The sequence below is a fragment of the Ranitomeya variabilis genome, chromosome 3 (assembly GCF_051348905.1).
Source record: "Ranitomeya variabilis isolate aRanVar5 chromosome 3, aRanVar5.hap1, whole genome shotgun sequence".
Lineage (NCBI taxonomy): Eukaryota > Metazoa > Chordata > Amphibia > Anura > Dendrobatidae > Ranitomeya > Ranitomeya variabilis.
In genome coordinates, this window is record NC_135234.1 from 171,749,087 (window position 1) to 171,762,401 (window position 13,315).

General features: G+C 42.1%; 1 protein-coding gene across 1 annotated transcript; it reads left to right on the plus strand.

The window, feature by feature from the left end:
• The first annotated feature begins 208 nt into the window (after window positions 1–208).
• On the plus strand, window positions 209–10,768 carry SRSF3 (serine and arginine rich splicing factor 3). The gene is made up of 8 exons (XM_077294872.1): window positions 209–649; window positions 897–936; window positions 5,600–5,650; window positions 6,194–6,401; window positions 6,661–6,795; window positions 9,827–9,865; window positions 10,309–10,395; window positions 10,554–10,768. Exons 4-8 carry the CDS (start codon window positions 6,196–6,198, stop codon window positions 10,579–10,581), a joined length of 495 nt encoding a protein of 164 aa, XP_077150987.1. The 5' UTR covers window positions 209–649; window positions 897–936; window positions 5,600–5,650; window positions 6,194–6,195; the 3' UTR covers window positions 10,582–10,768.
• Window positions 10,769–13,315: the final 2,547 nt, after the last annotated feature.

Consider the following 13,315-nt stretch of genomic DNA (forward strand, 5'->3'; position numbering starts at 1 on the left):
GTCACACATAACGAGATCGTTAGTGGGATCGTTGCTACGCTATCGTTAACGATATCGTTATGTGTAACTCAGCCTTTAGGTTCCCCTATCCACCAGACGTGGACGCATTCCTTGATTACAGCCCTGATGAGGGGGCTTTTTTCCCCACCATTTTAACTCCTTCCACAGGGCTCTGGTAACATTACACGCTCCTCCTCACCGTCCAGCTGTGAGAGGTGACTCACGCTACATTATATACTTGGGTCTTGGAGCTACCACATACACGGCCCCCATTACCACCTCCTTTAAGCGGGGGGCTCAGCACCGCCCACCTTCGTATATCAGACCCCGAGTCAGTCCACGCTCGGTCCGCCATAGCGTGTACTACACATTACATACTATGACGAGCAGCCTCCATTATTCACACACCCAAAACAAAGATGGCGGTCTCGTCCTCCACTGAGAAGCGCCTTCCGCTAAACACTAGCCTGGGCGTGGCTAACTGTAGTCTTGGTCTCGATTGGCTGTTCGGAGGTCACGTTGGCCAAGGCTTGGACGAGGCAGAGCCACCCAATAGCTCGTGAGCCATTTTGTGCCTGTTCACCAGAGGACGTGCGTGTGTAGACTGGAGGCGCGGAAGAGCCCGGAACCCCTGCCCCGTATCACACCGGTAAAATGATTGCTATGCGCTCCGTGCATTGTCGCTTTCCCCTCCCGCTCACTCACGTGGCCCCTGGTAACGGGAAGCGCCTTGCACCAAGGCCGGTTTTCGGACTGACCGAGACAAAGAGCCGACGCCATTTTGTCTCGTGTCGTAAAGCGGGAAGGGGATGTAATGGCCCCTGGTGAACGTGGCGGCCGAGTGTTAGCCTGCTGCAGCCTCGCCGTGTACTAATGCTGCCTGTATCTGTCCACAGAGGGAGCCATCGCCAGGCGGGAGCCCGGAGCAGGCCTGAGGTGAGCCCCGCGTGTGCGCAGTGTGGCGGCCGGACGGAGCCGCTCAGTGTGGGTGTAGGAGCAGGTAGCGGCCGCCTGTGGGTGAAGGAGGCGACGTCTTCAGTGTCTTATATTTCCCACTTTTCTCCTTTTGTGTAATGTTTCCTTCATGGGGGGAGGGGGGAGGGGAGTCGGAGTGAAACCCCCCCCCCCCATTCAGGCCTGTTTTTCATTGATCCATCCTTATTACAAGCTGCTGGGGGGGGGTCACCAGAAAATGACATTGGCTAGATCAGGTCTTTGTGTTCTAGTTTTTTTGTCTTTCATTGATTAAAATAGAAATTTTGCAATTTTCTAACTAGCCACTACGGGTGTGTTTTTTTTTTTTTTTTTTTTTTTTTTTTTTTTTTTTTTTATATATATAAAGACTGTCTCTTAACCATAGGGGACTGTGCACACATTGGAGAATTGTTGCCTTTATTTCTGTGTAGATTTATCACACAACCTGAAGGCTCTGTCACACCAGGTGTTTTTGCTGCGCTGTTATGCTAATTTTCTCAGTACCAGCTGTGTCTGAGATTTCAGAATCTCATGCACACCGCTTGGTTTATTTGTCATTTAATATATTGTGCTTTACGTGTTTTTTTTTTTTTTTTTTTTTTGACATAATGTCACTGTCAGCGGGTTTTTTTTTCTTCTAATTGTATGGGGAAAAATGTACCAAAACCTGCAGAATAAAAGCAGCAAAAACGTCCAGTTTGAAGTTACCCTAAGGCTATGTGCACACTTTGCAGATTTCCTGCGAATCCGCAACATTTTTTCCCTGCGCAGAAATGCTGCAGATCTGCAAGTGATTTACAGTACAATGTAAATCAGTGGCAAAAAAAATGCTCTGCTAATGGTGCAGAAAATTCCATGCGGAAAACGCTGCGGATTAAAAGGAGCATGTCAATTCTTTGTGCAGATCTGCAGCGTTTCTGCACCCATTCCATAATAGAAATCCACATGGGTAAAAACGCATGAAATCCGCAAAAAAAAGCACAGATTTTGACCTGCGTTTTCTGCCAAGAGATACAGAATCCGCATAGAAAATTCCGCAGGCAAATCCGCAATGTGCGCACATACCTTAAGGCCTTTTTCACACTAGCGTCGTGCACTGCACGTCGCTATGCGTCGTTTTGCAGAAAAAACGCATCCTGCAAAAGTGTGTGCAGGATGCGGTTTTTCTCCATAGACTTTTATTAGCAACGCATTGCCACACGTCGCAACCATCGTTCGACGGTTGCGTCGGACCGTCGCCACCAAAAAAACGTTGCTTGTAACGTTTTTTGGTGCGTCGTCTGCAGCATTTCCGACCGCGCATGCGCGGCCGGAGCTCCGCCTTCCCGCACCTCACAATGGGGCAGCGGATGCGTTGGAAAACTGCATCCGCTGCCCCCGTTGTGCGGCGCTTTCACAGCTAGTGTCGGTGCGACGTGCAGTGCACGACGCTAGTGTGAAAGTAGCCAAAGGCAGTATTCCACAAGTTCTGTCCTCAAGAGCCACCAACGGGGTTATGTTTTCCGTATTTCCTTAGTATTGCCCAGGTAAGAATTCCATCACCTGGGCCATGCTAAGGTTGGTGGCTCTTGAGGACTGGAGCTGGGGAACACTGCCCTAAGGTTTCCTGATGGCATTAAAGTGAGAATCCTGAAGTTTCATGCAAGTAGTGGGGTCTGATTTTTGAGAACCCCCTGGAGAGCATTGCAGCTAAAGAGACAGAAGGGCACAGAAAGGCATGCTGCCTCATGACTGTAGCCCTTGACTGGATATGCAGCAGGTCTGGTGCTTCCATTGCCAGTGATTGGCTGTAATGGTCACGTGCTGCAGTAGGGAAGTCTGCAAAGAACTGAGGTGTGCTGGTGGAATAGGTGATATAGTAAGCTGATAAAAGGTTGCTTGCTCTTAAAAAATAAAAAATAAACCTGCAATCAATGTACTCAAATTTGGCTTTTTCTTGTAAAGTAAACATACGGTAATCGTCAAAAAAGTTGATCTCTAATTCTGGAAACAGATAGAGGGGTTATACAGTGGAGACCTCTAATAACCAGAGCTTTGCAGATAAAAATACAATGCATAAAGTCAAAACATTTGTAAATAGTGTTTATTCTTCATGTATTGGTTAAGTAATTTATTACGTAATTGGTTATGATAATGCACTTTTTTTTATTGAAGAACCAAAATGCGATTTGTTGTCAATGAATGCAGATTTAGTAGAATAAAAACAAATCCCACAGTACTTGGGAGCATTGGGGGTAAGTATGCTGAAAGATTTGCACCATTTCACATGGTCTGTAAAAATGCTGAAAATTGACATTCTGCAGATTTAAAAAAACGCACATGAGATTTCTGAAATTCAACTCTATCTGGTACTGTAAAAAGCAGCCTTTCTGCAGAAACTCTGCATTTGATCATAGGCTAAGGGTAAGTTCACACAAAGCGTTTTTGCTGCTTTTTTTCCTGCAGCAAAACCTGATCTTCTTAGCAGGAAAGAAGCTGAGTCAAAAACGCAGGTTAAGATGTTTTTTTTTTCTTTGTCCATGCTAATGTCCTTGGATTTTCAGCAGCAAAGAATGATACCTAATTTAGCAAGTTTTAGATTTGCGCAAAAGAAACCAGAAGGGAATATTGTTCCCTTCTGGCTTCTTTTGCGCAAATCTAATACTTGCTAAATTATATATAGTTTCGACAACATTGTGGTTATTGTCTAGATTTGCAGCAATAGGATACCTCATACACTAGCGCCGCTGTAAACATATATTATAGCTAATTTTTAAATGATACCTACTTTTTTTTCAACACTTATTCAAGTCAATGGGTGAAAAAACGCTGAAAGATGTGACATGCTCTATGTCCAAAAAATGCAGCAAAGCACAGAATACTGATCAAACAAAAAACAATCTGTGTGCATGAGATTTCTGAAATCTCATAGGCTTTGAAAATTAGCATAAAAAACGCAGCAAGAACGCCCTGTGTGAACTTACCCTAAAAGTGGATTTTTACTTATTTGCTTCCATAAACCATAATGTGTTTATTTTCCATCTTGATGGTAAAGGCCCTTTCATATTAAACCTCTTTATAAAAGACCAAACCATTGTTTATGCCGTGATCCTGCAGCAAATTTAAAGTGGTAGTCCACCAGGAGGACAACCCCTTCTCAATTTGAATGTTTGCCCCCATTTAAAATAAAAATGCTTTTAATGAAAAAAAAACAGCATTTCTTTCATACGGATTTAGCCATGGATGTCACCACTTGCGCTTTGTGTTTAAAGGGATCCTATCATCTGATACATACTGCCCAAACTGAGGGCAGCGCTGATCAGCCCCAGGCTGTGCAATAATAGCCGTGTATGTTTTTACTCTGAAACAATGCTTTCTAATTTTAATTGTGCCTCCAGTAGGCATACACTCCCAAAAATGATGCATGTCAGACCACATGTTTGCTCTACCAGCACCATTAAAGTCTATAACCCTGTCCCAAATCGTGTTTTTCTGGGGGTTCGGATCTATCCACTGACTGGAACAGCAAATGTGTCCCTAAACGCAATATGTAAACTTTCGGCGGATTCGGCAAGTCAGTTTGTAATTACGTGATGTCATAGACCTAATGGAAAAATAGAAGAAAGGCATAAGGGGCAATTGTAAGTACACTGCGCTCATCACACAAAGGAAATTACACACAAGAAGACACTCTTATGGCCCCACATCGCATCCGTCGTGCACTGGATGTGTTGAGTTTTGGCGGCCCGTCGTCACAGAAAAACATTCAAGGGAACGTTTTTCTGTACGTCGCATCCAGTGTTTCAGACTGCGCATGCCCAGCAGGAAATATCACTCTCACGATCTTTCCTGCTCGGCAACGCATACGGAAGTGTGAAAGCAAACACTTCCGTCGGTACGTCGCGCCAACGCTGCATGACGGCCCCGTACTGACGGAAGTGTGAAAGAAGCCTTAGCTCAACTTCCATTTTGGGGATGACAGGTTCCCTTTAAGTATTTTGTGTAACATATCTCTGTGATTTAAGGGCATGAAAACTCAGTTAGAACAATTGCAAAATTTTCTCCAAATTTCCATTTTTTTCACAAATAAACCCAAGTAATATCAAAGAAATTTTGCCACTATCATGAAGTGCAATATGTCACGAGAAAACAATGTCAGAATCACCAGGATCCGTTGAAGCGTTCCAGAGTTATAACCTCATAAAGGGACAGTGGTCAGAATTGTCAAAATTGGACCGGTCATTTACATGCACCCTTGGGGCTAAAGGGGTTAAAAAACAAACGTGTTTTCAGGTGGTTTTTCATAATCAATTAAATGTATGTTCACAAGTAGTAATGCTATTTATGGATGTTTTGACTTGATTTATGCATTGTATTTTTAGCTTTTACCCTCTGCAACTTCTTGTTACTAGCGGTTTCTGCAGTTTTTTTTCAGCTCCTCATTTCTCCTTCCTCCTTTGACTTTCAATGTCAGTACCTGTATCTTGATCACCCACTGAAGACAGAACTACATGGATTTGAGCAATTTTGAGGCATTTTATGAAGTTTCCGATCTTTGCTTATAGCGTCAATATGGGAGGTAGAAAAAAATGTAGTGACGCTACTATTTAAGTAAGCTGTTATACTTGTTTTTTTTATTTTATAGATCCTTTGGTGCAGAGTTTCCTGAGATTTGTCTTACACCTAGTAATCTGAGGTATGTAGCTGTATCACTATACGGATCTAAAAGGTGAACATCCTTGTATCTTTGATTCACTAATTTATTAGGTCTGACTTTATTATTGTATTACTACACTTACTTTGTAAAAATAATAGTTCCTTTGGGTTTGGGTCACTGTTAGCGATCAGTAATGTATGTTGTGTGTATGAATTAAAAAAAATTTGCCAGTCACTTTGTTCTGCTGTTCCCTATTCCGGTTGCCCTTCTGTATCATGTGACCGCAGCTCTTGTTGGTTTATACGATGAACCATTAGTTCCCCTCAATGTATGTCTGCATCTCATTCAGAGTCTCTTACATTGAGTGTCTTCTGGTCCATGCAATCTAGCGAGCCGGCAGGTCACCGCTTTCTCCGTATTACCACTGATCACAAAAATGGGCTATCCAATGTTTGATCAGTGGTTGGTTTAACCTTTAAATAATCTTGAATTACTCAACCTTGAAACATTTTATTGTAGCATTTTTGCAATGAAAAAAGGTTCATATTGAAAACGTGTTAAAATCTTCCCCCCCATCTGCAGCAATGCATCGTGACTCCTGTCCCCTGGACTGCAAAGTCTATGTTGGAAATCTTGGTAACAATGGTAACAAGACAGAATTGGAACGCGCTTTTGGCTACTATGGACCTTTGCGTAGTGTATGGGTGGCCAGGAATCCCCCTGGCTTTGCTTTTGTTGAGTTTGAGGATCCCAGAGATGCTGCAGATGCTGTCAGAGAATTAGATGGACGGTAATTGTACTTTATTGAGCTATTCACCTAAAATATTGACAAAGAAAGCTGACTCACTCTTGATTCCCTTTTCCTAGGACAAGTGATATCTTGTAAGTTTTGTTGCAGCTGTGAAGTGGACTTAAGCACTTAGGTTAACTCTTCCCAGCTTGCGTATGTGTTAGACCTGTAATTAGTAATATGAAAGCCGTAGAATATTTTAGAGCTTGGTAACTCCATTTTTCTTCCCCTTGACTACTACTGATTTCTCATTTTGTAGAACTTTATGTGGCTGTCGTGTTAGAGTAGAATTATCAAATGGTGAGAAAAGGACTAGGAATCGCGGACCTCCACAATCATGGAATAGGCGTCCTAGGGATGATTACCGCAGGAGGAGCCCCCCTCCGAGGCGCAGGTATGGTAACATTTCTTGTGTCGCTGCGCATAATTTTTATAAAAATGTTAGTGTTGAGTCTGATCATTTAATTTATGATACTACTATGTAGATCTGTGTAGATAAGTATGAAGGCAGCACAGGGCACTAAATTTTGATGCCTTGTGCATGTGTAGCAGAACTATAAAACTTTCTGATAGTACTTTTTTTTTATTAATTTTTTTTTTAATTTCTTGTAAATTCCCCCAAGCTCGTGTAAATAATTTTATTGCAAATCTCGATGGAGGAAAATTTTGGTCTATTAAAGGCAGAGATAGTAAATGCTGAACCATCGTGTCTCCAATCTTTTTGCCCTTACAATACTATTTTATGTATATGATTGTTTTTGCTGAGTTTTGACAAATTGTGGACACATTGTTCAGCTGCATGTCTCGGCCATTGCTCTCTCTTACACTTGGTGATTTCTGCCCCTTTAGAACCCATTTACTTCTTGGGTTTTACTTGCTGCATAATTCATATGGTCTGGATGGTGATATTGAACCTCCATACAGTTTTGTAACTTAGTCGCATGCACATTCATTTTATCTTCATATCATATGAGTACAACTAGTTAGATACACCTTTTCCATACAGGGTTTTCATTTTAGAAATTTATTGGTGTGCATCTTATGTTAAGTTAAGGCTCATTAATGGATCTTAATCTTGAGTAGTCCCACCTTGGACAATTATAGCATATACTTTTTTTTTTAAATGTCTGATAGGTTCAGGTCTCAGAGGTGAAAGCCATATCTGCAGAATGAACTTTCCACCCCTTTCTCAGCTGGTGAATTGCCCTTTGCATTTGTCAGTGATTTAATGGATAGGTGGGAGTGACGTTAACAGCAAAGCTTACTTAAAGGGACTCTGTCACCTGAATTTGGAGGGAACAATTTTCAGCCATAGGGGCGGGGTTTTCGGGTGTTTGATTCACCCTTTCCTTACCCGCTGGCTGCAATATTGGATTGAAGTTCATTCTCTGTCCTCCGTAGTACATGCCTGCACAAGGCAATCTTGCCTTACACAGGCGTGTACTATGGAGGACAGAGAATGAACTTCAATCCAATATTGCAGCCAGCGGCTAAGGAAAGGGTGAATCAAACACCCGAAAACCCCGCCCCTATGGCTGAAAATTGTTCCCTCCAAATTCAGGTGACAGTCCCTTTAATGAGCTCCGTAACTCAGTAGTAGAATAGAGAAGCTGCACGTGTCTGTGGCCATCTTTCTGTTAGTCGCTGAGACAGAGGATCTGGGAAATGTAGTTCTGGAGATATGTAGACCAACATCTATCAGACGTGTTTAGTGTAATTGTCTATAGTGGGAATACCCTTTAGGGTACGTCCACACGGGAATTGCCTTACGCAAAATTTCTATAGCCCAGAAAAATAAGTTTGTCTTGGAAATGTGGATTTACCACACATCTCATCATTTTGCCCTGCAAAAGGCAAAATCCACAACATAAATTGACAGGTTGCGGATGTAAAATCTGTGCCATCAATTTCTATTGTGGATTTTCTCTGCAGCATGTGTATGAGCTTATAAAATCTCATCCACAAGGCTGCTACTTTAATACCCGGCAGATTTTGCTTTTAAAATCTACTGTGTATCTGACCCGTGTGCATGTACTTATTAAACTTTCAAGTGCATAGTCTTAATTCACTGAACTGTAAGGTATTGAGCATCACTGAGCTGCATGCACGGTGGCTCAATGCTTTTCAGCCCCATCCGTGAATTGTTAGAGTATAGTTGGTTATACTGATGGCTTGTTTTTTGTTTTGTTTTTGTATTTATTTCTGTTTTGTGCCTTTGGTTCATCTAATAAAAATGAAACCCGTTACAGAGTCACCATCATGTCTCTTCTCACCACCCTCTGGGTCTACATTAGCCAGTCAACTAGCCCTTTCAGCGTCATGTGACCAGCGCGCCCCATTCAGCTTGGCTGGTGTATCACATGACCCAGGCATGGCCAGTCATCAGATTGCACCGCCCTATGGTTCCCGAGCATGCTGTCCACTCAGCCTTCCTCTCCAACCTTAACCAAAACTCGGCAGCAGCCCGCCTGCAGCGCCCACACATACCCGGCCAATCTGCACGGCTGTTAAGTTTGTCAAAATGTCTTCACAACAACTACAACGCCAGCCTACGGCTAACCAAAAAAGCAGGAAAAACCACAACATCCCCCTTCGCAAACCATCTAAATTCAACGCAACACCTGGCAAAAACCTTTCAACAAATTCTACTTGGCCACCTGTCCGGCATCCTCACCATTTCTAGCTTGTTGAAACCCCAAAGACTAGTAAGTTTTTTCCTGCTTATACAGAGTTTTCTGCTAGTTTTATTGCGACTTTAAGCAGCTTTTGTAAGAAGGTAATTTTCTATTATCAATTTATGGCTGGCAGTGCATAAACTCTAAAGGGAAATTACATTGCTTGAAATCTTTGAAATGTTTAAAGGTGATGGAGAAATCTGTGTGAGCCTGAGCCAAATATGAGCTGTACACAGTAGTTGTGTGTGACTTGGCCAATCTCCCATTCTATATCATCTTTAAATGTGTGGGATCTTTCTACTAACCCATCAATAAATTTAGCTAACAAATTATGGGACTATTTAATACTTCACTAAAGGACACTAAGGTTTTCCTTAATTGGAGAAACTAAATTCTATTTTATTTTTTTAATTATCTATCTAGAATTTACACTTCACAGTAGATTTCTTGCTTTGTCCACGTGGTTTGCATGAGTTTAGATTTCTTGAAGCCAGCCTGGGTTCACAAGTGGTGTTCAGGGTAAGCAGTGCAAAGCTGTCAGGCTGCCGAGTAGTGGGCACTAGAGGATTTGACTTCGTATTATGTTTCAAATTCCATTTTCAGTCTCTCTTCCCAGTCCTTCTAGGTGGTAGCCTTGGCTTATCTTGCGTAGGTATAAATTGCTTGGGTCCATCGTTAAGTATATTTTAGGAAAGTCCATCATTGGCCTGTAGAAAAGGCTGACATTCCTTACTATTTCTTTTGCATTAGATCTCCAAGACGGAGGAGCTTTTCACGTAGCCGTAGTAGGTAAGGTACTTTGTATTGCAGTGTGTTATCTGAATTGGGAGTGTTAATGCTGTATAATGTTTAGTCAGAACTGCTACATTTAAAAAAAATAATTATTGCTTATAGCAGTTCAGTATTCATGTTTTCAGTAGAAGTTTTTTTTTTTCTATTGTAAAAGTGAACCAGAAAATATTCAATACATTCTTTAAAAATCTGTAAGTTATTTTGACATTTCTTGAAAAACATACCATACAGATAGTTAGCTCTAGATTGTTCCAGTGCATGTTCACATGCTGGACATCTCTCTTCATCCCATATTATCATTCTACAAGCAACTTTCAGAATCATATTGGCAATCCTGCTTTTTATAAACCAGTGTTTTGTTTCACCCTTACCAGAGTGGGCTTAGGTGATGAATGCAGAATTCTGACGTCTGAAGTTTGACAATTTTTCTCTTCTTTCAGGTCACTCTCTAGAGATCGCCGGAGGGAAAGGTCTCTGTCCAGAGATAGAAATCATAAGCTGTCACGTTCATTTTCTAGATCAAGGAGGTATGTTCTATTTTTAATGGTGGTAATTAATTTATTGCCCCTCTCTCCCCATTTTATTGTGTTTACCTATAGTGTATGGCATAACCAATCTTTACAATTTAGTGTAATACTTTTTATCTTCCTTTTGTAAAACTGACGTTTGTATTTTTTTTTTCCAGCCGATCCAGGTCAAATGAAAGAAAATAATTGCATTCAACCCTGTACAGATTACATCGGAAAGGATCTTTTCTTTTTTTTTTTGTTTTGTTTTTGACATGCTTTTTAAACCTTTTTTTTATTAGGTGTACTTGTATTGTCTTGTAACAAGTGAAGAAAAAAGTGGTTGTTATAGTTTTGTACCAATGAAATGGCAAATAAAACTGTGCTAACTTTATACTGTAATTTTTTCTGACTTTATTCACGACCAAAAAGCTAAATGACGGGACACAACTGAGCTTTAATTTTTGTTCATGTTAGAGCACTGACCCCTGTATACAACTCCTCCTTTTTTACCTCTGTAAGAAAGTTTTGCTTCTACACCTCTTCTCCAACTGTGTTAAGTTGACCTTTACTTCACTGAACCTCTGATTACACAGATGCAGAGATGTCAGACCTTTCCATGGGCAGGTATACCCTTATCACTCATATTTACATTTGTTAATGCACAGGCCTTTCTGGTATAAAATTGCTTAACGTATGCAGGAATAGTTTTCAAAAGCATGGCTACAGTTCTGCCAAAATCTAACCTAAATGTACCATTCAGTAAATGTCGTCCCTGTGCCAGAAGTAATTTTCAGCTTCTGTAACATGAACAGAGCAGTTTGCATAGAACAAAGCAAGTGTCCATGATCCACCTTAGGTGTTTTTAGTTAAAGGCTGAGGGATGGCCCCACTATGTTGTAGTACTCTACCAGGTGTATACACATTACCGAGCTGTATTTACAGATGTTTTGCCTATTATCGCATAATATTTCAGCTGTAAAACTGACCAACTTTGTGTTGTGTTTTTTTTTTTGTTTGTTTTGTTTTTTTTCTCAAAAGAACGAATATTGTTAATGTACGGTAGCATTTTTTCTTTTTGTGCAAGATCTTTTAACACTGACTTGGATGTTTTCTGGGATTAAAGTTTGTCTAAAAAAATTTACTTTTTCATTTGGTCTAATTGATTTTGGTGAAGTAAGATGAACTAAGGTTGTTTTTTGTTTTATTTGATGTAACTCAAGGCATTTGCAAATGAGCATATGCAGACCTGCAGTCACTTAGTGCCTGCCTGTGGGACAACAGCAAAGCAAGCTTTTTCCTAACCTATATTGTTTTGGTTACAGCATAAATTTTAGTTTACAAAAAAAACTTGGCATAAATTGATAATACGATGGTAAGAACTTGGATTTTCCTTTCACCCATGACAGCACACCTGAGATGGATCCACCCAGCAAGCACAGCGAACCTACTGAAATAAAGGGCAGTACCTCTTCCCCCTGCATCAGTTGGTTTCCTGTCCTTGATGGGAAACCCCGTGCTGAAATCCGCGGTTAAGAAAGAAAATCTTTCCCAGGCCTGTTGCGGCATCAGAAGACCAGGCTGCGTACCGGTGACGCCGGCCTTCAGGTGGCTGGCAGCGCCGTCCGCGGGTCCCTTGGCTTGGTGTACGTGCCGGTGGCACAGGCATGTCGGAAGCCTGCCTTGGACCTCCGCGTCGTCCTCCCCTTGCTACACTTCCTGTGCCTGATGAAGCGGACAGGAAGCACATACAGCGCACAAAGCTGATGTCACAGGCGCAAGGCATGTTGGGTATGGGCATGCCTGTATCACATCACGAGTGCGCAGGAAGAAGATGACTTCACCGTTGGGGGCACTCAGGACAGTGTGCCGACTGGCTTTTGGGAGGGGGATTGGAAAAGAGGCATAAGAGGGCGCTGGCATCCCCTTCTTAAGGGAAGAGCAGAGGGCAGAATGCTGCTTAAACTCCTGTTCACCAGTCAGTTATGGACCTAGGCAAGCAGCAGCAGCAATCAAGTCCCCATCAACACTGGAGGCAGCCGTGTGAGTGGCGGGAGCAGCAGCCTTTGAAGTCAGAGGAGCAGGGCAACTCAAGACTTTGTCCAAAGAGGATAGTGTCCCACAACAGCCTCCAAATCCTGTACCCTTAAGTGACAGCGGGTGGTGAGTGATCTTTGTGAATGTCACTGTTAATAGTTCCCTTATTTGTTTAGATCACTAGGAGAGGCCTATGAAAGCTGGCACTAAGAGAAACAGGAACTGTGCACTATGCAAAAACCCACTAGCAGAAGGACCTCTGCTTCAATGTCATCCACAGGACCATTAGTGAGGAAACTCCTGACTTTGCAGCAATCCTTCAGTCCGTTATTAGAAATTAGATGGAGGGCTCCCTAAAAACCCTATTTAAAGAAAGGGAAGAAAAAAGTTAAGGAAGTTTCTTCTGACTCCTCTCCAGGGTTATTAGAAGGACAATATTATAGTGAGTCATCGGACAGTGACATGGGGGAGGGGGGCAAACCGTGTTTCCAGTGGACATGGGTAAGCTGCTGAATGCTGTTAGGACAACAATGCGCCTGAAGGAGAAGACAGCTAAATCTCTTGAGGATGTGATGTTCGGGGGGGTTAGAGGAGAAAAAACACTTTTCCAGGTCACCACCTGACAGCACCATGGAGGACGTCCTTCTTATCCACAGTGCAACAGGAAATCACGAGAGTTTAAAAGGACCCTTCAGTGTTTTTCCTGTCCCACTGCGGATAGGGTATCCAGAGACATAAGATGTGCACACTGTAAATTAGAGGGGGAGGTGCTGGCTGAACATCAATATCAAATATGCAAGAAAACAGCCGCACTCAAGTCTTTGCGTTAATGTAGAAAAAGATTTTTTGTTGCTTTTATTCATGTGCACAAGCACCACCAAATAATGAAAAAACGGATGATAGC